The following is a 25347-nucleotide window of genomic DNA, read 5'->3' as shown; positions in this document are numbered from 1 at the left end:
TTTTTCACAATTTCTACACATTTTCTACACAATTTCTACATTTTTCTACATTTTTCTACACAATTTATAATATTTAATATTTATTGTCAGGAATGTTGATTTTCTGTGAATTGAGAATAAATTGTGAACTAAAGTTGTTATGGACAATCGGATACTGGATGATTTAATTAGTTTGTATGTTGGTCCTTTGATTGTTGTAAGGCCGTTTCCAAGAGCCGCTGAAAAAATCATCAAATGTGCAGGATGCTCCCCGTTAGAGTTGGTACAAAACATAATAAAAAGACATCCTAAATCTTCTCTGTTCTCATTTGAGGAGTTTAACACTTTGGAAACTTTGCGGGAAAATGACCTGGTCCAGAGCCTCCTGGATTCTCTCGAAAAAAATGACCGAGAAGTGGGAAAAACACTGGAAAACACATTAGGAGACAGGAATGAGAAGTATTCGAGGTGGTTTCAGGACTGGTGCTTCACGCTGGCAAAAATCCTGAGAATTAAGGCGAATGAGAGGTTTGAAACCGCTCTTGAGCGGAACGGCGTGTTCATTTTCCTGGACAATGACGACGATTTCAGGCAGTTGGAGGAGGTTCTGGAAAACTATTCAGGCTTCCCAGTGACAATAATTTACTTCTCACACGGTAACGCAACGAATTTCAGCGTAGTAATTAACAAATTTAACGTGCAGTATTTAATACTCCAGAGCTTTGAGGACTTTGACTACTCAAAGCTCTTTGATTTTGCCTCCAAATTCATCGACTCCTGCTATAAAAACTTGGAGTCCAACGTCACAAGTTTGAACGCCTTTTTTAAAGGCGTAAAAATCTCATCTAAAATACTAAAATCTGAGCCACAAAAGATCCCAAAGTCTGAGCCACAAAAGATCCCAAAGTCTGAGCCACAAAAGATCCCAAAGTCTGAGCCTCTTAAGATAATAAAATCCGAACCTCTTAAGAACTTGTCAAACTTGTTTATGCTACTGTGTGACGAACTTGGGACGGGAAATGACTCGTTCATTTCCAGCGTGTCAAAGTCGACTTTGGACCATGAGATCCACGCCTTGTCACATTTATTGTACGGAATTCACCTGTACAACTGTAAATTTAAGCCTCAAAGCCCTGGTGAAAAGCAGGGGGAGGATTCTGACAAAAATATAGAAATTTCAAGTATAATATCACACCTTGACAAGGCAAGTTTGATATATAACAAGCACGAACACCCGTGGGAGTCTTTTTTTACAAACACCTTGTCGGTGTTACTGGGCGAGTACGAAGAGTTCAGCAAGCTACTGTCAAACAACGCAATTCTACAACCGTCCACCAAAAGTGAATTTGCAAGATCTGCTGTTTTCATAGAACTCAGCTCAAACCTCTGTTCAAAGCCGAAAAAGAAGATATTCCAGCTAGTGATGGCAGGGAGACTATTTAGCCAGGCAGGGCTAGAAAACCTAAGTAAACGCTGTTATCTATCATGTCTAGAGGAGTATGAAGACTGGTACATAACACACGAACATCTTTACAGTCTACTCGCAACATTCGACGAGAACTTTCTAGTCAACTGCTTAAACATACTTTCAAACACTTTTGAAAATATCTACACAAACTACAGTTATGAAAATAACTACACAAACCACAGCTTCTCACATTTACACCAAACTGATAGTACTGAACTTTCTTCACAATGTTCGGAACTTACGTCACAAGGTCGGAAACTTGGGTCACAATGCTTGGAACTTCCATCAGAAAGTTGGAAACTTGGGTCACAAAGTTGGAGACAAGTGTCTGGGAACCAGATTTACTATTTAAAAACGTTAATGAAGTTGCAAGGCTTTAGAATGAGGACTAAATATCTTAAAAACACGCCAATTTCAGCCCCCTTTCTGAACTACCCGACCATATACTACACACACGGAAATCTACCACTTGTTAATAATAAAATGCCATTCCTCGTGAGAGTGCCGATAATACACATGAGAAGTAACGGCGTTAACGGGACTAACGTGAAGCTGTCAACTACGTACGTGGATGACCTGTACGAGAAACTGCTCGATAATTCATTCACCGACCCTATGTGGCAAAAGTGCTTAAAGTTTTACAACATCAAAGACCACACCAGGAAAAATTTATACCCAGCTGAGAAATCAAAGGGGTCCGACTACATGATTAATACAACACTTAAGCTGTCGTTACAGCTACTTAACCCACTAAGCATACCCGTAGACTGCCATGACTTTAAAATTCTAGTACAGGAAATTGATCCTTCCAATAAAGAAAAAGTGAACCCTATTAAGGTTTCGGACAATAATAGTGAACATTTGGACAATAATAGTGAACGTTTGGACAATCCTGATGAACATTCTGACAATTCTGAGTTATGTAATTTGGAATGGGTGGATTGTGAGATTTTATCGAGGGATAAGGAGGGGTTTAGACTGGGCGAATTTGAAAAGAAAAGCCTGATTTTGTCCTTTACAACTACCAACACAGGCTCTTTTAAAATTGCCGGACTTTGCTGGAACCTTTTCGGTGAAGTCGTCTTCTGGTCACCAATCTACACCGTTGGCAAAATTAACACTGTTCCCAAAGTTAACACCGTTTCCAAAGTTAACACTGTTGGTAATATGAATACAGTTGGTAAAATAGACAAAGTTGGTAAAATAGATGCAGTTGATAGGTTGGACACAATTGGTAAGAAAGGATTGACCGGAGAAGTGGGTAAAAAAATCAGTTTGAGAGAGTTTATTAATGAGAGAGAGGTTGACAAATCGTTGTATTTTAATGTGTTTAGGGACATGCCCTGTTTCAGGTATTATTTTAGGAAAGTGTCTGACCTGGCACTATTGTCAAACACGGTGTTTTACCCAAAGAGAGACTCGGACACATCAAATTATGACAATTTGGTGCGGAAATACATGGAAATGTACAGTGAGGCCACAGAGAGTATGAAATCTGAGGAGCTGGAGAATGAAAATCTTTGTCTTTTTGACTGTTTTAACGGTGAGTCAAGTTTGATTGAGATTTCACTCCAGAATACGCAGGAAACGCCAATCAAGTCTATAGAGTTAAGGTTAAAGGTGTTTGGAGCGTTTAGTGTTCCTCCGTATCCAGTGTCATACAAACTCTCAACGCCGAATATTTCCATCACCACACCTACAGACCCGTTTGACCTTGAAAGTGTGTTCAGCTCCAGTGAAATCTTAGACAGTCCCTCAACAGTGCAGCATAAATATGACCCTGACAGGCTAAGTAAACTAATCCAGTCATCCTGGAGTGTGATAAATTTACCAAATTTTAAGGTTAAGGAGGTCAGTTTAACTGAGAAGATGTACGAGGTTCACATGCAATTTAACGATGACGCTATTAATCTTCACAAGAAAGCTCTTTCAGTTTACTTGTTTTTCCAGCCTTTAATGGTCATGGACGGGATTTCTCTGATTAACGGCTCAATTTCCGTCTCACCTAAACGGGGATTAGACCTTGTAATTCCCTTCAAACTGTTTCTACGTTCCCTTAAAGGACCAACTTTCAACGCTCATTTCAACTATAAAGACACGATCTTGGTTAAGGCAATTAATAACTCCAGGGAGGAAATTACTCAACTCAAGTTCAACGTTAACGGTGAGCCTGTGGAAACCAATTACTCAGAGTTATGTCCTGTCCCACCTAAAAACACAATGAACTTTCCTTTCCCCTTGGAAAACGCATTGAAGTACTTGGACCCTGCGTCACTGCAAAACTCATCGGATCGCATGAGGTTTGGTGTGTTTTGGGCCACGCCAGTTAGGTTTGGGCTTTTCAACGGTAATGTCGAGTTTTTGGAATATAAAGTTCTTGTCAGGCTCACAGTCTCTAAAACGCAGTTAAAGTTCTCTGACGAGCCTGTGATTGTCAGTTTATTCGTCACAGTTCATAACATTTCTTCTGAATCACTGAAATCACTCGCAGTTTACCCTCTGATTAAACATCACCAGGACTCGCTCATCAGCTTCGTTGGCGTTACGAAGAACAGAATTGACGCCATTGATCCTGGCTGCAGCAAATCCATCGAGTTTAACATTATTATTCCAGTCCCCGGCGTCTATCACTTTTCTTCTCACAATTTTAAACTCGTCGGCACACCCGAAGAACATGTAACATATCAAGACAACACAAACACCATCATTGTCCATGACTAATATCGTACCATACTTTATATATACTTAGCTATATTTTCATAATACCTTTGTTATCCGTATGTACTATACCTGTGTATACACATAGTTTACTAATGTGTATATACATAGTACTATACCGGTGTGTATATACATAATAGTATAGTGGTGTATATACATAGTACAAAGAATATTAATGTAGTTAGCGTGTTTTGAAGCGTTTGGTTTTGGTGGTTACGAGGCTGGTTAGATTCATCTTCTTAGAGCCTGAAAAGAGCGGCGTGGTTAGCTTGTAGAGGTTTTTGTTGGTTCTGCCAGCGGGAGTGATTGAGGTCAGGTCAATGCATGAGCTGAAAAGTATGGAATATGACACGTTTTTAAGGTCAAAATTGAGTAGAAATGAAAAGTCAAATGTATATTTTGGTGATAAATATACACAAAGCCAAATTACATAACACATGAGCCGCCTCGACCCCAACACCTTCACCGAGTACGACTCGTTACTTCTTTCATAGAAATACGTAAACATACTCGATACAAAACTATACTCTACACCATACCTACAATTATGTAACTTTTATACACACAATTATGTAACTTTTATACCTACAATTATCTAACTTAAATGACTAGAAGAAAGATACTTGGCGTTTGTAATGAAGGAGTGAAGATCTTTGGCGCTGTTGAATGACTTTGAGGATTTCTGGAGTAGAAAGATTAGAAGATCAAGTATCTTAAGTGCGGAGAGTACGACGTCGGTGTCCTTCAGGTTTGGGTTTTTGCTCCTTTTATTAATTGATTTTGAGCAGTTTATGACAGTTTTAGACACGTTTTTTATCTTAGTAATGGTTGACAAGTCTGTAAAAGGTTCCCGAATGAACGACTCAGTGTCGTCTGCCAGGAGAAATGACACTAACTTGTTTAAATCAGTGAGTTCCTCTGGCGTTTTGGCAAATCTGTTAAAAGTTGGAAGCACCTGTTCCCTCTGTGAATTCAGCTCAGATTCAACATCTGACTCCTTATCCATGCTTGAAGTTGAGGAGACACTTAGCTCACTAAGGTCCGGTGTTAACAGCGCAATGTCAGAAGGTGCCGACTTGGTCTTAAGTTCAAGGAACGACTGTTTCATGATTTTTAAGTAGTCTTCGTTAAAGTTTTTCATTACCAGTGTGCGGTACGAGTTTACAATTTCTGAAATCACTGCGAAAATGTCCTCGAAGGTGTCCAGGTTCCGCCCACTGACGTCCAGTGAGTCGATAAAACTCCTGCATAAAAGAACAAGCTCGTTGTTTTCCAAGGAGTCCAAGTATAACTTCGGGTTCCCCGACAACTCCTCGTTCTGAGTCTCAGTCACTATCCCGCCACCGTAAAAGTTCCAGTCATCCCACAAACAACCCAGCGTTATACCAGATATCATCTAAACACATATATAATTAACATTGTGTAAGTATAATTGTGTAAAAGTTGTGTAAAATTGTGTAACAGTTGTGTAAGATTGTGTAAAAGTTGTTTGAGTGGTGTTGTACTTTGTTAATTTGGTCGGCGTGTTTCTTCATGTCTTTGGCTGTGAATGCTCTTGCATTTTGGTGTCTTTTTAGCTTAAGGATCACTTTATTCACCAGATTTAGCCGGACAACTTCACTCGCAAAAAACTTTCTAATCTACAATTAAATCATTTTTACAACTTAAATATAAATTAAATATTATAATTAAATGGACATACGCATGACTTTTGTAGGTGTTTGTGTGAGGAGGCTTGTGGTTGGAGTGTTTCTGACTCGTAGACTTCCATGTTACCATCATCAAACACGACCAGAAACTCGTTCCTACACATCTTTACACAGTTTAGACTTACAAATTATTGTTCCGTTTCAGAATCAAATCGTTGTTATGTCCTCTGGTTAGGAGTCCGAATTTTACGTCTGGGTCTTTATTTCTGGGCCTGATGTAAACCTGTCTGAGTTGTCGTTCAGTGCCGATATTAACTGAGATCTTCTTCAAGTTATTAAAGTTGTAGTAAGGTTCAAAGTAGTTTTCATGCGCCAGACTTGAGATATTTCCAGGTAAAAGATTCAGCAAATTGTAATTTCTAACCGTGTTTTCCGACTGGGTTTTCACTGTGGGTTTGGCGAAATCTTCATCCTTTACATCTCTTAACACTGTGATGTCGTCTTTTGACATGTTTTTCAGGTTTTTCCAGTAGTTTTCTACTGACAGGTCGTAACTGTCAGTAGGTTTAAACAGTTCAGTTGTTGCACTCTCAGGCATCTCGTATACTAAATCATAGTACCCATCAGCATACTCAGAAAAGTCAAATCCGCCACTATTCCGCACATTACCTAAACAATTTACATATTACACATTCACATTGGTTAATTTATATATTGACATAATTGGATAAATATATACTATTGCATATAATTGGGTAAATAATTTATGTTTGACTGACATGTGTATAGTTTGTCCTTGAGAATCTTGAGTTTGGAGCGTTTAATTAGGTGTAACAGTTCGTTGGTTGGGGAATTTGTCGAGTCTAGTGATATTTCCGGAGATTTATGGTCAGATTTAATGTCCAGTGATGTGATTGAGTTTGAAATCCTGTTCAGCAGGTCATTGAAGTCCAGATTTTCGTCCTTTAGGAGTAATTCCTTGATTGAAGTTTTGGAAGAATCGTTTTTAACCTTTGATAGACAATTGTAGTGGTTTCTAATGAGTCTATAGTTGGTCAAACACTGGACCACGACATTCGCCTTTAAATCTCGCTCAGATTTCTCAAGATCGTCCATCCATAAAAATTTATTACAAATAATCGAGATTCCACACTATTTTACAAAATATTTATCAAATATTATCTTTCATTAAATCACCAAACACCATCACACAAATTATATAACATAGTATTACATAGTATAGTATGGTATAGTATGGTATAATATAACATAGTATAATATGAGATTGATGGGATTGATGGGTGTGTGGTATTAGTAGTATCGATTGGCTTTCCAGAGTTTGTATCGGTTTGACTTTTTCCAGAGGTAGTACATGTCGACAATTTCCTTAACGGACTTGCCGGGTATGTATTTTTGTATTTCATGGAACTCTTTGCCGTACTTGAAGAGCCCGAGCTCGAACAGGACAACCTCCTTAGGTCCCCAGAGGTCAATCACCTCCGGCTGCCTCAACGCACTCTTCAATATGTTAAACGACACTCTATACATAAGATCCAACCTCGAACAATTAAACCTCAAAATCCTTTCATCCTCCTCTCTATCCCCTTGGGAATTGTGTAATCCTTGCGTATTATTTAACCCTTGCAAATTGTTTAATCCCTGGGAATTGTGTAATCCCTGGGAATTGTGTAATCCTTGCGTATTATTTAACCCTTGCAAATTGTTTAATCCCTGGGAATTGTGTAATCCCTGGGAATTGTGTAATCCTTGCGTATTATTTAACCCTTGCAAATTGTTTAATCCCTGGGAATTGTGTAATCCCTGGGAATTATTTAACCCATGTGAATTGTGTAAACTGTGAGAACTGTGTAAACTGTGTGAGTTGTGTGAGTTGTGTGGGTTGTGTTTGTTTTTGTGTGATTGTGAGCTTGAGGATCGTTTGAGTTCTGGTTTGGTGTGATTTTTAGCGTGTGAATCAACTTGTAAACCAACTTGTAAACCAACTTGTGAGATATTTTCATCTAATGACTTACCGCAGTAGAAGCGTTCACACATTGAGAGATACTCTTCAAACGCTGTCATCTTCGCCTGAGTTACGCTTTCGTCTGCCAAGTGGGAGCATTCGGCGGGAACAGATTTGTCAAACGACTCGTCCTGCGAGTCGGGGAAAACACTCAAGTCACAGTGCTCAAACCTGGAATCCACAGAATCGCCATTTAAATATTCTATCGACGTGGAACCACTTGTCAATGTACTCTCAACTGATCTCGGCGTTGACACTTCCCATTTCTTCACACTGTCTAATTTCTTTATATTTTCGGATCTTTTTACACTGTCAGACCTCTTTACACTGTCAGACCTCTTTACACTGTCAGACCTCTTTACGGTGTCTGACCTTTTTGAGTTGTCTGACCTCTTTACGCTGTCTGGTTTCTTTGTATTTTTGTGTGATTTCTTTGCGATTGTCGTGTTTTTGGTTTTTTTAGTGGTTTTCTTCTTTTTGGTTGATTTTGACTCTTCGTATTCGCTGTCTTTATCATCATTTCCCTCGGTGTCCTCGAGTTTATCCAGCTCCACCGGCGTGTAATCTTCGTTTTCCTTAATTTGGAAGGATTTACAATCCTTCATTGACATCTCAATTGCCATGCGAAGTTGCATCTCGTAAATACTCTCAGACCTACGCGTCACCTTGTTAAACAAGTTAAGCTGCTCCAAAGGCCTCGACTTTCTCTTATAACTCTTCTTCTTAATCACATCTGCCAACTGTTTATCCTCTTTATAACCAGTGTCACGGGTGTTTGACATATCCCCAACATCTAACACATTGCCAATTGATTCAGGTTCATCCCTGGGTTTGTCAGTTGATCCTAAAGGTTTGTCATAGGGTTTGTCAATTGATTCAGTTATATCATTGGGTTTGCCAGTTGATTCAGTTTCTTCCTTGGGTTTGTCAGTTGATCCCAAAGGTTCATCATTGGGTTTGTCATAGGGTTTAGGTTCGTCCTTGGGTTTTGGTTTATGTGAGAACCAGTTCCTCTTCTTCGGCTTTCGCCCTCTTTTACGCGGTTTCTCCCCGTCTACTTTATCTTCATTATTTACACTATCCACAGTAGTATCTTCATTATTTACACTATCCACAGTAGTATCTTCATTATTTACACTATCCACAGTAGTATCTTCATTATTTACACTATTTGCACTATCCACAGTAGTAAGTTGGCAATGTGGGATTGTGGCTATGTTTAGGTTTTTTAAGGTGTGTTCAAAGCTGTTTAAAAAGGTTTTCTGGGTTTCTGGTGGGAGGGTATCCTGTGCAGTATCACGAGTCGGTGAATTACATGCGTTTTCAAATGAATCGTTGCCTTTTAGGCAATTATTTAAAGTCAGTTCGGCCTCAATCCCACTCAGTTTATCCCGTTTATCCAGATTTGTACGCTGTTTCAATCCATCTTTTATACCCGATTTGGACTCTCCCTCATATTTACAATTCTCTCCTTCACAATCTGGTCCCTCATATTTACAATCTGTACCCGGGTAATCGACTATGTCAAAATTGTGTAAGTGATTGAGTGAGTGGTTGAGGGTGTGATTTGTGTCGTTGTGGTGGTTCAGGTTCTTTTTCAAACCTCCGTGTTTCATTTTAGAGTAATTTCCATTCCCATTTGCCCTGGATTGTAGTCATGGTATTAATTCTTGAAGGCGCCGACAAAACATTCGCAGAATATAACAAATAAATCAAATCCCCTCGTTACATATGAATAAATTACAAACAAACAACAAATCAATTAACAAATAATTAACAAATTAACAAAATAAACTGGAAAATATTAGAAAAATTGGAAGAATAACAAAATAAATTAGAAAAATTGGATTCTACGGGAAATTGAGTAATAAAGGACAAGGGGGAAACACAATTTAACTAAGTATAAACATGTATAAACAAATAAAAAACTATTTAAAGTGGAATCAAGGGTATAGTGTTTGTGGAGGTAATGTACAAAAATAACTAAAATACGAATAATTTTAGGAAATAACATTTTTTTCACTAAATTTCACTAAAATGTGTTGTAGAAAATTTAATTAAGGACCAAAGCCACTCATTAATTATTCTCCTTCAAACGCCACACAACAACATATCCAACCTTAACCAAATTTATCATTTTGTATCGCAATATTAAGTTAAATTCATTAAATTAATTATATTAAATTAATAGTATAAAATTAATAGTATGAAATGTTAAAATGATTAAACGTTTTAATCTTGTTTATAAATCACTTGTGTTTCCCATTCCTAAGAGTGTAAATTTGTTTAATTTTTGTGGATTTGCAACAAATGGTAAAAGAATAACCGCTGGTAAGCTGCTTGAGGGCTGTGGTATAATGGGCTCCTACGCTAACGCTCTGTTTTTAACTACGGAAAAGGCCGGGAATCTTAGTGAGGTAATGAGTGACTTAAAGTTCATTTCAAACTCACTCGTGACGTGTGAGGACTTTCGCACGTTCATGACAACTCCGGGCCTCAGGACTTCGCAGAAGATGAAGTTTCTCAGGGAGGATTTTGGTACTCTGGGCTCGCCCTTACAGCCTCAGACTCTAAACTGCCTAGAAATGTTATTTGAGCAAAAGAGGTCCGCAGAGTTTTTAACACTTGCAAAACACTTTGAAACTTTATTTTTAAGGGCAAATAATCAGCTTAAATGTCTGGTTCAGTCTGCGGAGAAACTGACTGCTGAGGCGAAGGAGAGGATAACTGAAGCTCTAAGGCATAGGTTAGGTAACTCCTGTGAACCTGTGGTTGAGTTTAAAGTGACCCCGTCGATTCTTGGCGGACTTCTGGTCAACGTTGGGGATAAAGTAGTTGACACCTCAGTCGCCAGTAAACTTGAAAGGATCCAGTCACACTTAAGGAATTGAATTTTAATTATTGTTTCCCGATTTTTGGCCCTCCGTGTAGGTGAACGCCTGTGTAGAGCCGTTTGTCATCGTGTAATCTTACTGCCAGGGGCTCAGTGCCCCTGTAAATCGGACCCTCTGACTCCCTTAGCCTTTGCTTTAACTCTGGAACTTTCATGTCCAAAAGCCTTGAAACTTCTTCTAGTGATTTGAGGAACTGCTCATAGTTAATCCCGGAACACTACGTTAATTATTTCTACTGTGGTAGGTACTTTGGACTTATACTTGGCGAAGATGAGGTCGAGGCTGTTGTCATAGGATGTGATTAATCCGGCGTCCCGGAACATTTTAACGAACATCCTGCCCTTGAGGTTCTGGTCCCTGTAACGCTCAAACAACTCAGAAAGCTTCATCTCAATAATTTAGTGTAAAAATCAAAAGCGTAACTAATCACACAGCCATACATAATTTCACAGCTGATGATTTAATATTTTATAAATAATTTGATATTTTATAAATAATTTAATATTTTATGAATAATTTAATTTTGTATAAAAGTTATCCAAAAGTGTATAATAAAGTATAAAATTAAATTTTTAGCTGTTAAAAGCTAGGAATCTTAATAAATTGGATATAATTAGTGGATAAATATTAAATTGGGAAAATAGCTAAAATTGTTGAAAAAACTAAAATTGGTGAAAATAGTTTAGAATAATTTAAATGTGTAAATTTATTGAAATTTTATTTTAGAATGTGGAAATAAATTTGAAGTACAACGGGCACCATAGGGTAATTCACCAAATCTTCTAAAAGTATAAAATAATTTTAAGTATTTAACTCTGGAAAAATGAGTTATTTGGAGTTTATATCGACGAACGAGAGCAAGTCAAACGTCCCCGAGGCTAAATTCATCGTAACTTTCACTTAAAGTGTTTAAGATTAATTTGAGTGTAGGACTGTATGGAGAAGTTCGTAGGGGAGCGTAACTCTGCGGAGCTAACTCAAGTCGCAAAAGAGCTTTTAGCGTATGTTCTATCCAGTTTTATCGTGACTTAGCAAATACCGTTTCATGGAGAAAAACAGCACTGCCAAGATGGGATTAATCAAGGACAAGCTACCCGAACTCAAAGACGCCATTTATACACTCGAAAAACTCAAGAAAAAGAAGGTATCTCCCCAAATAAACAATGTTGTTATATACTTTATAGTATTAATAATGGTTAAAATAGGAATCTGGTGACAAGTCTGACGTTATTACATACTTTAAGATTTCTGACACTTTATACTCTGAAGCCAGGATCCCATATACCGAATCAGCCTTCCTGTGGCTCGGCGTATGTTCAACACTTTTTACCACTTTTTACCATTATTTAACAATAATTTAAGATATTTTACCAATAATTTAAGATAATTTAAGATATTTTAACAATAGTTTATTAAATTTTTAGGCGAATACTATGGTGGAGTATCCGATTGATGATGCTATTAAATTACTTACTGATCAACACAACGGAATCGAACAACTAATACAAGAAATGGTATAACCACACATATAATTTAATATTCTCAAGTAGTTGTAATATTCTCAAGTAGTTGTAATAGTGTTAGATAGTTGTAATATAGTTAGTTGTGATATGAGAATGTTATGGATAGGATGTTGAGCTTGACTGGATAAAGCGTCAGATAACTTGCACTGAGATAACAGTGGCCAGATTACACAACTTCACAGTAATGAGGAACGCAGCCAACCAGCAAAAGCCAGAGCCTGTAAACTAACACATATTTATCGACCCCAAACTGAGATTCACGCCTATTTACCAGGGATTCAAGCCTATTTACCAGGGATTCAAGCCTATTTACCAGGGATTCACGCCTATTTACCAGGGAATCACATCTATTTACCAGGGAATCACATCTATTTACTAGGAATTTAATCCTATTTACTAGTGAATAAAGATAATTTACTAGTGAATAATGATAATACTACGGAGAATAATGATAATACTACGGAGAATAAAGATAATTTACTGGTGAATAAAGATAATTTACTGGTGAATAAAGATAATTTACTGGGAGGTGTGGTAAATGTGAGTGAAAGTGAAAGGTTCAAATTTTCAAAAATTTACCGAATAAATTAATAATAATTAAAATATTTTAATTAATAAATTTATGTAATTATTATAAGTGGTTGATAATTGGTGAGGAGTGAGAATTTTGTGAGAAATGGAATTTTCTTGTTACCCGATGTGAGTGCTGGGTGTGGGTAGGAGAGTTTTGTAGTGTCTCGCGCTTTAGTCGACTGTGCTCGTACAGGATCACTTCTATAGTTGATTCTACTACAGAGATTACCAGCGACAGGTTACGTCAACGCCCGTGATGATGAGTTAGTCGCTCTGCCGGTCCGGAAATGTTCACAACGTCGATGACACGAAAAAGTCTCTTTTTCACGGCATCGAGCCATTCTGAGCGGACATTATTATCTCATTGACAACCTGTAACAAATTTTATACCCCCAAACTTTTTACCCTCATTTTTATACCCTCATTTTTATACCCTCATTTTTATACCCTCATTTTATACCTCTTTCAACTATCTACTTTATATACATTCCTACAGTTAACATTATATACATTATTATTATGTACATTATATAAATCTATATTTAATTTTTATATATTAATTTTATATATTAAATTTTTATTATATTTTTAAGTTTTTATTTATATATTTATTTACTTTGTTTTATATATGTCCATAACTTTATGGTCAATTCTATTGCATTGGTTTGATTTGTCTGCAAGTTAATTAACAGAATAACATTGAGATTCTATTATCAAATATAGTGAATAGATAGCGCGTTTGATAGAGTTAAGAGAGATTGGTGAAATAGCGAGAGTAGAATAATAAAGTATTCTGAATAAAATAAATATAATAATAAATGTAATAAATAAATATAATAGCAAAATATTAATGATAATAATGTGATAATAAAAATTGTAAATAAGATAATAATAAAGAGTATAAGGAAATGAGAAGGAGTGGTGAAAATGAGGGAAAGAGGTTGGATCAAGTTGATTAGGTGTAAATGATGAGTTTGATTAAAAAATTAGGTTGAAAAAGGTGTTTGTGTAGGTTGAAGGAAAAAGTAATAAAATCCTTCTACCCAACATCATGTGTGATATTCCAGACTCAAAAATAAAACATACACACTATAGAATTTTTCCAGATTAATTAATCAATAATTTCAAAAGTGTTAAAATTTCTTTGTATAATTTGTTGAGCAGAATTAAGCATGGAGAGCGGAATTAAAGTGTCGGAAGAAACCGTCGCAAAGTTCAATCAGATGAAGCTGAAGAAAGTTAAAACCAGATACATGGTACTTAAGGTGACTGGAGACTTTGTAAGTGTACAAAACGACGGAGAGGGAGATGTGGAGGAACTGTTAACCGTGCTCCCAAAAGATGACTGCGCTTTTGTTGTTTACGACAAGGGTAGTTTACTCCAATAGATAAGTATTTTTTAGGACAAAACCTTGTACTATTTATGTTCGCGCCGCCGGGAGCTAAAACTCAGTCTAGGACAGTATACTCAACAACCAAACAGACTGTAGAAAACGCCTTATCAGGAGTCAGACTCTATAGGAACCTGGTCGAAGATCATGACGAGGTCAGAGGCGCTCTAGCATGATCCTTCCCAATCTATCACTAAATTGTTAAACAGCACTAAACATGAATGTTTTAACTGTACACATCTGTTAACGTATTTACATAATTTGTACATTTCACATTTACATAATTTGTAAATTTCACAAATTGAGTTTAAAGTTTCAAATTAGTAAGTGTCACCAGCTCTTTTCTCCGCTGGATTTCTCGATGCTTTCTGCAAAAATAAGTTAACACTATAAATACCCGGGACTGCAAACGGTTTTAAGGAGTCTAAGAGCTTTGAAATTGTGTCAAAGGCGAGTCTCCTGACCTTAACGTCGGAATCCAAGAGCGTCTCAGAAACCATTGGAATGAGATAAAACGCTTTATCCTCAGGCGTAAGAAAAATGTGTGACGCGGAAATTGACTAAAAAATATTATCAGCCAATGTTTACCTCGAGAGACGCGGTTTTTGACTTTAGAAAAGTGTCATGGAGTCCATTTCGCCAAACTTGAGGTAGAACTTTGGAAACCAGCTCGGGCTCAATGAAGGGTATAATCTTGGCGAAGCAGATTATGGAATTAGCTCTGATTGTAGGCTCAGAGTCGGAAACACACTTAAGAAGTGAATATGTACAACTCGCCTTCTGCTTAGAATTTATCTTCCTTATAAGGTATGAAAGTGATTTTATAGTTTCACCCCTGATTTGAGGAGACGGATCCGTGAAACCGACGTAAAAATACTCAAACATGTCCTGGGACACTTGGGTCTCGTCAAGTAACTCGTCCAGCTCATTCATCCTCTTGAGGAGACAGAACCTTATCGACTTATCGCTGTCCTTGAAAAGTTCCAGAATCGAGGGGTAAACGTGTTTTCTAAAGTCCTGCAGCACTATCGATTTACAAATCATAATCACACAGTCGAGAATCATCGGCAAAAAGTTCTTACACAAGTTTATACTCCTCAATATCTCAGGCAATAACTGCTTACACTACAACATTATCAACCATAACATAATTATAACATAATTATAATATTTATAGTGTAAGAGGTTGTGTGAGTGGGATACCCTAATGAGTACGGGGATTTTATTAATATTTTCGGGTAGTTTTGTGAAAAATTCTTCAATTTCAAATTGGCTCTTAATGTGCAATTCTGAGATAAAAGTGATGGTGTTAAAGGTTATGTTATCCTTAAAATAAGCATCGGTCTTCAGTACCCGTTCCAAATCCACCTCAGACTCGCCAAACAGTTCCTAATCAATTAATATCAAATTGTATTAGTGAAATATTAAATGTGTTATGGAATACGTTTAGGAAGTTGTGAAGGAGTTTGGGAACAATGAGCTTGAAGGAGTTGAAGTCAAAGCCGTATCTCTTAATATTACAACGCTCCTCATTATCTGAAATCAACGCATAAACCCAACATATAAACGCTCCAAGCTGCCAACTACACATTACAAATTAATATATAAATATTAATAGGTTAAATTAGAGGTAATTAGGGGTAAAATAAGGGGTAAATTGAGGTAATTGGGGGCAAAATTAGGGGTAATTAGGGGTTAAATTAGAGGTAATTAAGGACAAATAAGGATAATTAAGAGGTAATTAAGGCTAAAATAAGGCTAATTAAGGGGTAATTGGGGGTAATAAGATAAGTATTACTTATCGAAATGAACGGAGTTGAGATTGAGGTTGTGTATGTTTGGTTTCCATCCGTCGTTGAATGAGATGTGGTTTTTGACGACATTTTGATGTTGACTTAGTGTTTTATCAATGTCAGAAACGAGTTCAAAGTTGTACAAGCACCAGGAGCCTGAAGTAATTTAATAATAAAATGCTGACCATCTTCTTTGACGCCAATTCCGTATGGATTCACCATTGAGTAAACTAAGTTACACTTTTTGTGTAAAAAGTTTAAGGCTGAACAGACTTGGCTAATCCCAAGCGTGGGATCTGATGATAAATCTGAGAACGTTAAATTAGTATGTAAAAATACACTTGCTGTCAAACGGGTAACATCGCTCAGTAATGATACAAATTGCGGAATCTGACTCGTAGGAGTCTAGAACCTTGAGAATAAACGGATGCCGAACAGTTTTAATGTGCTTAACATGATGTTTCGCCAAATCAACATCATACGGTGTTACAACTAAATTAATATATTACCAATACTATAAATAAGTGGGTAAAGTTCTCAAGGGTAAACTAAAAGTAAATTTAACTATTATTAACGATTAGTGAGGAACAAACTTTCGTAATCTTTGGTTTTTAGGGAGATTTTAAAGATTGAGACGAGTTCGTTGTTTTTGCCAACTGCGTTGTGCCATGTGAATGACTGGTGACGGCCGTGGTCTGATTTTACAGCTTCAGCTTGAGTGTAGGCGGAATCAGAGGGTAAATGGGTTGAATTCCGTGGAGATGTGTAATCCAACATTTAAACTTAAATTATTTTAATTTCATTTTAAATTTGCTAAAATTAATCTATAAAATAAATAATCCAGACTACATTTCAAATTATAAATTATATAAAATTATAAATTATATAAAATTGTAAATTATATAAAATTGTAAATTATATAAAATAAATCATTAAAGTAGGAAGGCAAAGTAAAGAAAATTAAAATTTTCTATAAATCAATTAGACGATTTGTTTTAATAAAATAACATAAATAGTGTAAAAATAAAATACATGTGTAAATAAGTGTTAAAATGTGAATATAACGATAATTGAATAAAGGGTAAAATGTAAAAAATGGTAAGAGTGGAATATAATAAATATTTGTGATAATAACAAATTAATACAGTTTTTTATAAAAATAATAAAATGTATGAGTATATAAATTGTTTTCAATATGACATTTTGGTGTAAGGATTCCACAGCAAATCAAATACAATTGTGATTAATTTTCAAATTTTTACTGAAAAATTATTTCATTTATGATAAATATCATTTGGTGAAGAATGAAGGGATAATAAAGATTAACGATTTACTGTGCCCAACATCAGATGAAAACTATTAACTTATTTTATAATATTTGCTGATAATTATTTTTAATTAATACTCTGAAGATATGGCACGAGGTATTTTAATATTCTTCAATGGATATATAAATATTTATCTATTTTATGTCTATTATTTGTTTGATTTATTTTTTTTAATAATATTTTTTATTAATTTAATTCTAATGATTTTCGTAGAGAAGCTTAAGAGGAAGACTTTGGCGCCCCTGACGAGGGATTATACTATCCATTTGCATAAAATGGTCCATCGCGTAACTTTTAAGAGAAAAGCACCAACCGCCGTCAAGAAGATAAAAGCCTTCGCAGCCAGAGCCATGAAAACAAAGGTTCACAATCCTAACACTTTTTCATCCAATTAAATTATTATACATAATTATAATTATAATATTTATTGTAGGACGTCCGTCTTGATACTAGATTGAACGAGTTTTTGTGGTCGAATGGTATTAAAAACCTGCCGAGAAGGGTCAGGGTTAGGGTCTCTAGGCGCCGTAACGACGACGAGGATGCCAAGGAACCAATGTACACTCTCGTTCAGCACATTCCAGTCGATGACTTCTCAGGTCTCCAAACTGAAGTTGTAGCCAACGAATAATCTTATTACATTCCATACACAATTATTTATCATTTTATCTCATACTGTGTATACAATGTTATATATTACAATTTGGTGCACTAAGATTTCTGATTAAACAGAAAATTGAGATTCAGCGAGTTGTAGCTGTAGAGCCTTTTTAAACTTCTTTCTGAGGCCTCGTCTCCTGCTAAATAAGTTCGGGAGTCTAAGAAATGCTATAAAAGATTAACAAACGTGTCTAAGTTATTTTCAATGTTATCCTTCAGAAACTCGTCAGGTTCTGACCAAAATGCGAGGCAGTTGCCTTCAGTTCCGTGTCTTCCAACTCGGCCAGTTCTATTCAAAGTTATAATAAAAACGATACCTGTGTATAAAACGAACTACATCCTTTGGGAAATCGTAGTGTATGACAGTTTTAATGTTCTTAAAGTCAACACCTCTACTGGCATGATCAGTTGACAAAACAACCATTCTCCTAATATTCAATGTAACATGTGTGATTTACTTGTCTAAACTCGTCAGGATCAAAATCTGCTCCATGAGGTTAACATCCTAAAAGTTAAGTCAGATATAACTATTCACTAATAACAGTACACGGGTTATGAAATGCACATTTTTCCTGAGCTTTGACAGTTTATTGTACAATTTTTCACAATTTGAGTAGCTGTTACAGTAAATAATTGTGCGGTCACTATTCTCTCTAAGATATTCAACAACTTTACGAAACCTAAAGAAATTAATACTGTATGAGTAAAATATCATCACCTGTCGTCGTCATCTTTGTAATTGATGAATTCAAGTTTAACTTTGGGTGGGATTGTATGTAGGTCTTTTGTCTGCACAAATGTGCAGTTCTTAAACAGTGAGGATATAATGTTAGCAGCACTCTTGGGTCCAAAGTTTGGTAAAGTACTGGATGACAGTACCGTTTTACACCTATTAAAATTGAGTAGCATAATAAAATTTATTATAATGATTAAGATTAATTAGAATGATTAAAGTTGATTATAATGATTAAAATTCATTAGCATGATTAAAGTTGATTATAATGATTAAAATTCATTAGCATGATTAAAGTTGATTAGGATGAGTAAAATTGATTGGGATGAATAAACCTCTTGTTGGTCCTGTCAAGAATGTCAAGTATATCCTAAATGCGGGTATTTTATGTGAAAATGTGTAAATTACCTGTTTATAATTGAATAACAGGTCAACTTCATCCAGCACCAGGTACTTAACTCGTTCGAAAGCATCAAATTTATAGTTTAGCGAGTAGGCTTCAAATTTGTCGAGTAGTTTTAACGGAGAGGAAACTATTATATCTGGCAGTTTCCCCTTTTCAACATCATCCACAGTCTTCGCTTTAATATTAAGTCCACTAAGGCAATGAGTCGTATATTTCTCACCTTGTTAAGTTACTCAGAACTGCAAAAACTTGATAAGTCAGTAAACCGTTTGGAACTATTACTACACACGTTGACTCTTCATCTTTTGGCTCCTAATACTTAATTATGCTCAAAAACTCACGTTAAGAATCATTTGTACTATTGGTACCAGGTATGATAGTGTTTTCCCAGTACCAGTTTGGGATAGAATACACACGTTCTTTATGGAATCATCAAGAATCTTCGGAATACACTCCTGTTGCAACTCGTTTAAACTTGAAATTCCTGCATTAAGTGTGTCAAACGCAACCATGTTGAAATTTACCTGTTTTTTCAAGATTTGACAAAATTCCCTCATTCAAACTCTAAAAATTAATGTTAAGACCTTAAAATACCTGGATTCCTGCCTGAGCATTCTCATTTGATGCTAATCGTGTGTAAACAGGTATATTTCCATATTTTATTCTAGAATCAGCTACTATAAATGAATATACACTAAGTAATCCATATATTACAATGATGATATAATATAACATTGAAATTTTTAAATTTTGATCCGGTCGGCGCTACACTTGTACCCAATGAACGCCCTCACTCTCTTCAGGAACGAGTTTGAGAAAAACGACTTCGCTATCAAACAGTTGATCACACAGTTAACAAAGTTTAATCCCAAAAATGCAATCTAAACACTTTTCAACACAGGAATATTAACACAGAAATATTTAACACAGGAATATTTAACACTGGAATATTAACATAGGAATGTTAGTTAATAAGTTGCTAAATGTGTATACAAATAGTTAATATACATAAATGACTCAATTAGTAAATTGGATAAATAAAGTAGTATGAACAAACTTTAAAGTTTTTGGGTAGAACGTTGTGTGAATGTTCTCCGTGGAATGGTAGTCCGCTTGCGCTAGTGGTTAGGAGTTCTAGAATTGGTATCTTGGTTGCTCTGGACATCTCATCTGTGCAGTTAATTCTGAACAGACACGTCAACTTGTTCGGCTTTGACAGCGTTAAATACGTCAGAAACGAATTTATAAACAACCAAACCCTAACCAACACATGAGTATTTATCAATTAGTGTAATTAGTGTGTAGGTACGTTGAAAATCCGGTGTTTCGGTGAATTGATTCTCTGAAAACACCGCCAAATGAGAAGACCAGCGCTGTGTTAACCACTTGGTAACAGAGCCAGAAACACACAGTTGGAGCCTCAAAATTGTCAGATCTAAAATGATTTAGTCTAACTCTAAAACTTACAGTATCCACCAGGCTGCAGGAGGCTTCGACATGTTATACCTAAGACTCGTAGGTATTCCTACAACAATTATTTACAAACAATTATTTACACATATGAAATAAGTTGTAAATATGAAATAAATTGTGAATATAAAATGTGAATGTGAAAATGATACCGAGTCTGTGGTACAGTTCAAAGAGTAGGAGCAGGAACGCAATGTTGATGATGAACATTATTCCCACCGATAATAGTGTGAGTGGTCCTAAAAGACTACTTGTGGGTGATCTTATCCTCAATTTTTCACTTGGCCTATGAAACAAATTGGTATTACTCGTAAATTAGTGTGGTGTAATAAACTGTTAAAATGTAAAAGAATAATTGAATACCTTGAGAGTGCCATTGTGTAACTTAGTAACAGCATGATAGCGTTTTCGATGAAGAGGTATCCCCATTCTGGCATTACTCCTCTGCAAAGTCTGAACAAAGTCACCTTGACAAATGCAATCATAAGCCCAAACAGTAACATAAACTTAAAACATGCAAGGCACGTCACCAAACTACCACGACCCTCTCTACAATTACCATTTTACTATCATAATTTAGATAATACTACAACTTAGTTAGTATATATGAGTCTAAACTGTGTATAAAATACCTTAATAAGTATATTACTGACTCCAGCTTATTAGTCATTGATGAAAACGGTGATACCATAGAACTAACGCCCTACACACAATTATATAACTGTACTAAATATGAGTACGGAATGTGTAATACTTTTGTTAGACTGATGCCGGCGTGTGAGGCTTGTAATGCTAAGCAGTCGTTGGTGCCATCTCCGCACATTCCAGTGATAATTCCAAGTCTCTTAAATGAGTTGATTACTCTCACCTTTTGCTAAACAATGTTATAATTAGGTAAAGAGGTAATTGATAGCTAGTGTCAAATTACATTGGGGTTTAATCTTGCGAATATTCTAATTTTCATTAGAAAGTGTTCGAACTTGGTTTGGTTAACGCTTTCATTTGTGGAGAACCTGCGGTACTTTGAGAGTATCTCGTTCCAGTTATTTTCGATGAAGTCAAAAACATCCCCAGTCATTGAAATGTCACTGTACTCCTCGGAAAAAAATAACTTCTCCTCATCCTCTTCTCCGAATGGATACTTCCACTCTATCTTGTTATTATTCATTATCGCAACTGGACACACTCTTTCATTTAGTTCGTCAACTTCACTCTGGTTACTCTGGTTAGAATCTGAATCAACTAAAGAAGTTGAATCCTGATTCCTCTGGATCATATTACACTTTCTTGCAACGTATTGTGACGCTGGAATGTTATCTCCCGTGAGTATTACGGTCCTCACCATGGCCTCATTTAACGTTTGAATCACCTCCTTACTCTCTGGTCTTACTTGATTATTGAATATGAGCAGTGACACCATTTGCAAATTTGACTCCATGAGGTTTCTATCTGTGTAATCCGAGTTTTCATCCAAAAGCTTATATGCCAAACCGAGAACATATGACCCATTTGATGACTCATTGTTTGATAGTATTGATAAATTCTCCGACTCGTTGTTGCAACACACTGATAAATTCTCAAATGCGCCCTTCACAAATACTATACGTCTCGTTTCTCCCTCAACTAATCAAACAAATGATATATATCATTTATATCTACTATATTGTTATATAAAATTGTATATAATATTGTATATAATGTGTTAATGTGTTTATACCTTCGATTGAGACAACGACTGATGATAATTTCTTTTGATAATCGAAATCGAACGAGTTTATAACTTCAATGACTAAATCTCATCAGTTGGACTAAAAATTACCTAATTTCTCATTCTCAGCGCTCTTGATGAATCTTCTGTTTTTTCCAGTTTTATCTATGAACTGGTCCACCACACAGCCAGTACAATCAAACATTCTAAAACATTATCACACGTATAGAAATGATGTATAAACACTTGTAACATGTGTAATTGTGTGGACTTACGATTTGTCTACGTGATTTCCAAACTGTTCGGAGGTGTCTGAGGGCCACACTGAGTGGCATGTGGCCACCGCCAGCGATATCACATACTCCTTGGTATTCAATATTTTGAATAAATCCCCCTCAAAATTACTACTCAAGTGCTCCAATATCTTCTCCGGGCTCAATAACATCAAACTCTCCTCATTAAAGTATTTCGATCCTACACCAATACAATAATACTATAGTGTGTATGGTATAGTAGTGTGATAGTATGGGATACCGTTGAAAATGAGTTTATTGTTGGTTAGTGTTCCAGTTTTATCAAAGCACATGACTCTGAGTTTCCCGCAAACTGCGATTCTTGAAGGTGCAATGCAGTAGATACTCTCAGATTTTGACAGTCTTTGGCATGCCCTGCTCTGACTTATTGATATTATTGTACTTGTCCAAACTGGTACCACCTGTGATCAAATGAGAAATTATTATGGATGAATAATTCCGTATTAATTTTAATGTTAAATACCTGTGACATGGTTCCTATGCTGTAAAATATCGATATCATATTCCAACCCAAGAACCTTATCTAAAAGACGGAGTAATAAATTTGTGGTTACCTGGTAGTATGAGCAAAAAAGTGCGTAAATGAATGTTAGGAGGAAAACAAGTGGTAATTGTGTGTCATACTTTAACCTGAACTGGTTTGGGAATAAAACACCTTTAATTTGCTTTCCCTTAGTTGTGTACACTCCTGTTGCTATTACTACTGCTACTGCTGAAACTGAGGTTTCCTGGTTTCCAAGCACTGATATGACTTTTGTTCCAGATTTTAACAAATTCTCATTAATATTCGATGGACTTGGTAAATTATTGGATAAATCTCTCTTATAGACTAGTTTATCTCTACTGTTACCACTATTCTGGTTACTTTTCATGGCGTCAGAAGTCGGTGTGTGTATAAAATCGTAAATATTCATGTTAAGGTTATAGTTTGAATATTTATCGAGGTCTAGTTTCCTCTTTTTGAGAGGAATTGACTCTCCAGTTATACTACTCTCATCAACTATTGCATCTCCTCTTAGCATGATCATGTCACTTGGTACTTCCCAGTCATTTTCAACTCTGACAATGTCTCCCACTGCCAAATCCCTCGACATTACGTTTTTCGTTACATTTTCCCTCAGAACTGTTACATACTTTTGGTTACTACTTGTGGTTAGATTATATAAATCATTCTGCTGATCATATATTATCTTCACCTTTTTATAAATTGTATACAAGGTTGTAATGCCCCAAATTGGTGCTGTAATATAACTTCTCCAATATATTGATTTCGTAGTTAAGTACAACTGCATGAAGAAAACTGGGTCTGATACTTCTCTGTACAATAGGGTCCAGAAACCAAGTTTCTCTATTGGGATCTCGTTAGGCCCAATATCTTCGCTTCTTCTAGCTGATTCTGATTCTGTGAGTCCGCCATTATCCATCAGATGTACCAAGTTAGTACTCATCAAATAACTATTCAGCCGGTTAGAAGAGTCCAGGAAACATGACTCCTCACTGTCGTAAGTATATTTAACGTAGTGGTAGTAGAAGAAACGTTCAGAATCAGCCTCCACTACTGGGACGTAACAGTACTTGGCAACTTTATACTTTTCAAAAGGTATTCTGAATATCGAGTCTGGAATGTTAAAAAATAGCTTTATCTTAATAATTGCATTTCTAAACAAATCTAACATGCTGTTAAGTATATCATGCTCTGTTGATGACTTGTTAAAGTCTCTAACCTTAACTATTGTACAGGTTTCCAATGGTACTCTAATTACAAATAAATGCTTTCCTACTCTGGTATTCCGCACCAAAAAGCTAATTAACAGAGTAAAAAATCCCACAAGCCATGAGAACAGAAACGGCTTAGCTCTACTGTCCCAGTACTCAACGCTGGAAACCATCGGAATGCACAACTCGTTACATACAAAGGATAATACCATCAGCTGACACAGGAATGTGTATGCTAAAATAAGCTTAATTATCAGTGATCCTGGTAGTGTAAAGCTATAACCTTCTTGGACTATAGAGTTACTATTATTTGGATCAAATTGAGGATAATCGGAATATCCCTCTAAAAAACCTTAATTATTATTCCACCTACCGTATTTTTTATAACTTGTCGATACACAAATCAAATGCCTATACACAATAATTCGATAATATTACTTACCAAATGGTTAGTAAAAGTACAATTAGAAGAAATGCCGAATGCATTACCGTAAGTTCAGATACTGTTATTAGAACCTTATCTTGTTTACACCAACGATCAAAGTTGTAACTTGATGGCTCTTTTCCATTTGGATCATTTGGTGTTAAAAGTGGAACTTTTTGATCATCTACTTCTCTATTTTCTTCGGAAGGTTCGTTACTTTCCTCATTTTCACTTCCTTCCTCCCTGTTATATACTTTGTACCACACACTGGAATCTTGATCATTACTAGATTCTGCGATAAAAGACTCTAGATCACTAATTTTAAACCCGTCTCTAAACTTATTATTTATTTCTAAAGGTGTTTTAATATTTTTCTCTAGGATTTCTCCCAGTTTTAGCTTGGAAGATCTCGTTATTGTGATGTCGTTTGAGAGATCATCACCTTCTGCTATTGTTACAAAATATAATACAAAAAAATGATAAAATAACATTTTAAACAGTACTAAATTACATACATATTCTTATCTCATAATATACAATAATGTATTCTCTGAATGTGTATACAGGTATGGTGTAA

General features: G+C 35.9%; 11 protein-coding genes across 11 annotated transcripts; 5 read left to right on the top strand and 6 right to left on the bottom strand.

Annotated features, from left to right (window-relative positions):
- Nucleotides 1-21: 21 nt before the first annotated feature.
- TpMuguga_01g00933 (uncharacterized protein) lies at nt 22-4176 on the top strand. The gene has a single exon (XM_761361.2). The coding sequence runs from the start codon at nt 140-142 to the stop codon at nt 4166-4168; it is 4029 nt and encodes a 1342-aa protein (XP_766454.1). The 5' UTR covers nt 22-139; the 3' UTR covers nt 4169-4176.
- A 142-nt stretch (nt 4177-4318) lies between these two features.
- Nucleotides 4319-6930, bottom strand: TpMuguga_01g02265 (uncharacterized protein; the record flags this gene model as incomplete). The annotated part of the gene is made up of 6 exons (XM_761360.2): nt 4319-4704; nt 4789-5561; nt 5671-5805; nt 5868-5970; nt 6000-6483; nt 6594-6930. 6 exons carry the CDS (start codon nt 6928-6930, stop codon nt 4347-4349), a joined length of 2190 nt encoding a protein of 729 aa, XP_766453.2. The 3' UTR covers nt 4319-4346.
- Nucleotides 6931-7125: 195 nt separating this feature from the next.
- On the bottom strand, nt 7126-9749 carry TpMuguga_01g00930 (uncharacterized protein; the record flags this gene model as incomplete). Its single annotated transcript, XM_761358.2, has 1 exon — nt 7126-9749. The coding sequence occupies exon 1, from the start codon at nt 9451-9453 to the stop codon at nt 7126-7128; it is 2328 nt and encodes a 775-aa protein (XP_766451.1). The 5' UTR covers nt 9454-9749.
- A 307-nt stretch (nt 9750-10056) lies between these two features.
- On the top strand, nt 10057-10728 carry atpH (ATP synthase subunit delta, mitochondrial precursor; the record flags this gene model as incomplete). Its single annotated transcript, XM_761357.1, has 1 exon — nt 10057-10728. One exon carries the CDS (start codon nt 10057-10059, stop codon nt 10726-10728), a length of 672 nt encoding a protein of 223 aa, XP_766450.1.
- Nucleotides 10729-10735: 7 nt separating this feature from the next.
- Nucleotides 10736-11120, bottom strand: TpMuguga_01g00928 (p25-alpha family protein; the record flags this gene model as incomplete). Its single annotated transcript, XM_761356.1, has 2 exons — nt 10736-10948; nt 10980-11120. The coding sequence occupies 2 exons, from the start codon at nt 11118-11120 to the stop codon at nt 10736-10738; spliced, it is 354 nt and encodes a 117-aa protein (XP_766449.1).
- A 410-nt stretch (nt 11121-11530) lies between these two features.
- VBP1 (Prefoldin subunit family protein) lies at nt 11531-12689 on the top strand. The gene is made up of 6 exons (XM_761355.2): nt 11531-11620; nt 11662-11732; nt 11764-11875; nt 11937-12041; nt 12156-12245; nt 12361-12689. Exons 1-6 carry the CDS (start codon nt 11555-11557, stop codon nt 12481-12483), a joined length of 567 nt encoding a protein of 188 aa, XP_766448.1. The 5' UTR covers nt 11531-11554; the 3' UTR covers nt 12484-12689.
- A 1214-nt stretch (nt 12690-13903) lies between these two features.
- On the top strand, nt 13904-14452 carry COF1 (Cofilin/tropomyosin-type actin-binding family protein; the record flags this gene model as incomplete). The annotated part of the gene is made up of 2 exons (XM_761354.2): nt 14000-14198; nt 14231-14394. 2 exons carry the CDS (start codon nt 14000-14002, stop codon nt 14392-14394), a joined length of 363 nt encoding a protein of 120 aa, XP_766447.1.
- Nucleotides 14453-14548: 96 nt separating this feature from the next.
- scy1 (non-SMC mitotic condensation complex subunit 1 family protein) lies at nt 14549-16903 on the bottom strand (the record flags this gene model as incomplete). Its single annotated transcript, XM_061305108.1, has 9 exons — nt 16605-16903; nt 16351-16503; nt 16197-16319; nt 16017-16167; nt 15663-15801; nt 15422-15607; nt 14807-15343; nt 14616-14778; nt 14549-14586 (listed from the first exon to the last, which is right to left on the bottom strand). Exons 1-9 carry the CDS (start codon nt 16786-16788, stop codon nt 14549-14551), a joined length of 1674 nt encoding a protein of 557 aa, XP_061161678.1. The 5' UTR covers nt 16789-16903.
- A 206-nt stretch (nt 16904-17109) lies between these two features.
- RPL31 (60S ribosomal protein L31-1) lies at nt 17110-17990 on the top strand (the record flags this gene model as incomplete). Its single annotated transcript, XM_761352.2, has 3 exons — nt 17110-17435; nt 17553-17701; nt 17773-17970. The coding sequence occupies exons 1-3, from the start codon at nt 17426-17428 to the stop codon at nt 17968-17970; spliced, it is 357 nt and encodes a 118-aa protein (XP_766445.1). The 5' UTR covers nt 17110-17425.
- A 27-nt stretch (nt 17991-18017) lies between these two features.
- Nucleotides 18018-19891, bottom strand: PRP5 (DEAD/DEAH box helicase family protein; the record flags this gene model as incomplete). The annotated part of the gene is made up of 12 exons (XM_761351.2): nt 18064-18157; nt 18187-18288; nt 18317-18427; nt 18458-18504; nt 18547-18679; nt 18718-18888; nt 19068-19102; nt 19141-19330; nt 19359-19450; nt 19480-19622; nt 19663-19702; nt 19733-19873. 12 exons carry the CDS (start codon nt 19871-19873, stop codon nt 18064-18066), a joined length of 1299 nt encoding a protein of 432 aa, XP_766444.1.
- TpMuguga_01g00921 (HAD ATPase P-type IC family protein) lies at nt 19874-25305 on the bottom strand. Its single transcript, XM_061305107.1, has 17 exons — nt 24789-25305; nt 24720-24757; nt 23185-24689; nt 23094-23153; nt 22851-23031; nt 22592-22790; nt 22428-22522; nt 22326-22397; nt 21537-22231; nt 21363-21482; nt 21241-21311; nt 20972-21157; nt 20761-20894; nt 20606-20663; nt 20448-20573; nt 20196-20397; nt 19874-20019 (listed from the first exon to the last, which is right to left on the bottom strand). Exons 1-17 carry the CDS (start codon nt 25259-25261, stop codon nt 19882-19884), a joined length of 4353 nt encoding a protein of 1450 aa, XP_061162021.1. The 5' UTR covers nt 25262-25305; the 3' UTR covers nt 19874-19881.
- Between the last annotated feature and the right edge of the window lie 42 nt (nt 25306-25347).

The sequence above is a fragment of the Theileria parva genome, chromosome 1 (genome assembly GCF_000165365.1).
Source record: "Theileria parva strain Muguga chromosome 1, complete sequence, whole genome shotgun sequence".
Lineage (NCBI taxonomy): Eukaryota > Apicomplexa > Aconoidasida > Piroplasmida > Theileriidae > Theileria > Theileria parva.
This window is presented reverse-complemented; position numbering and strand designations above follow the sequence as displayed.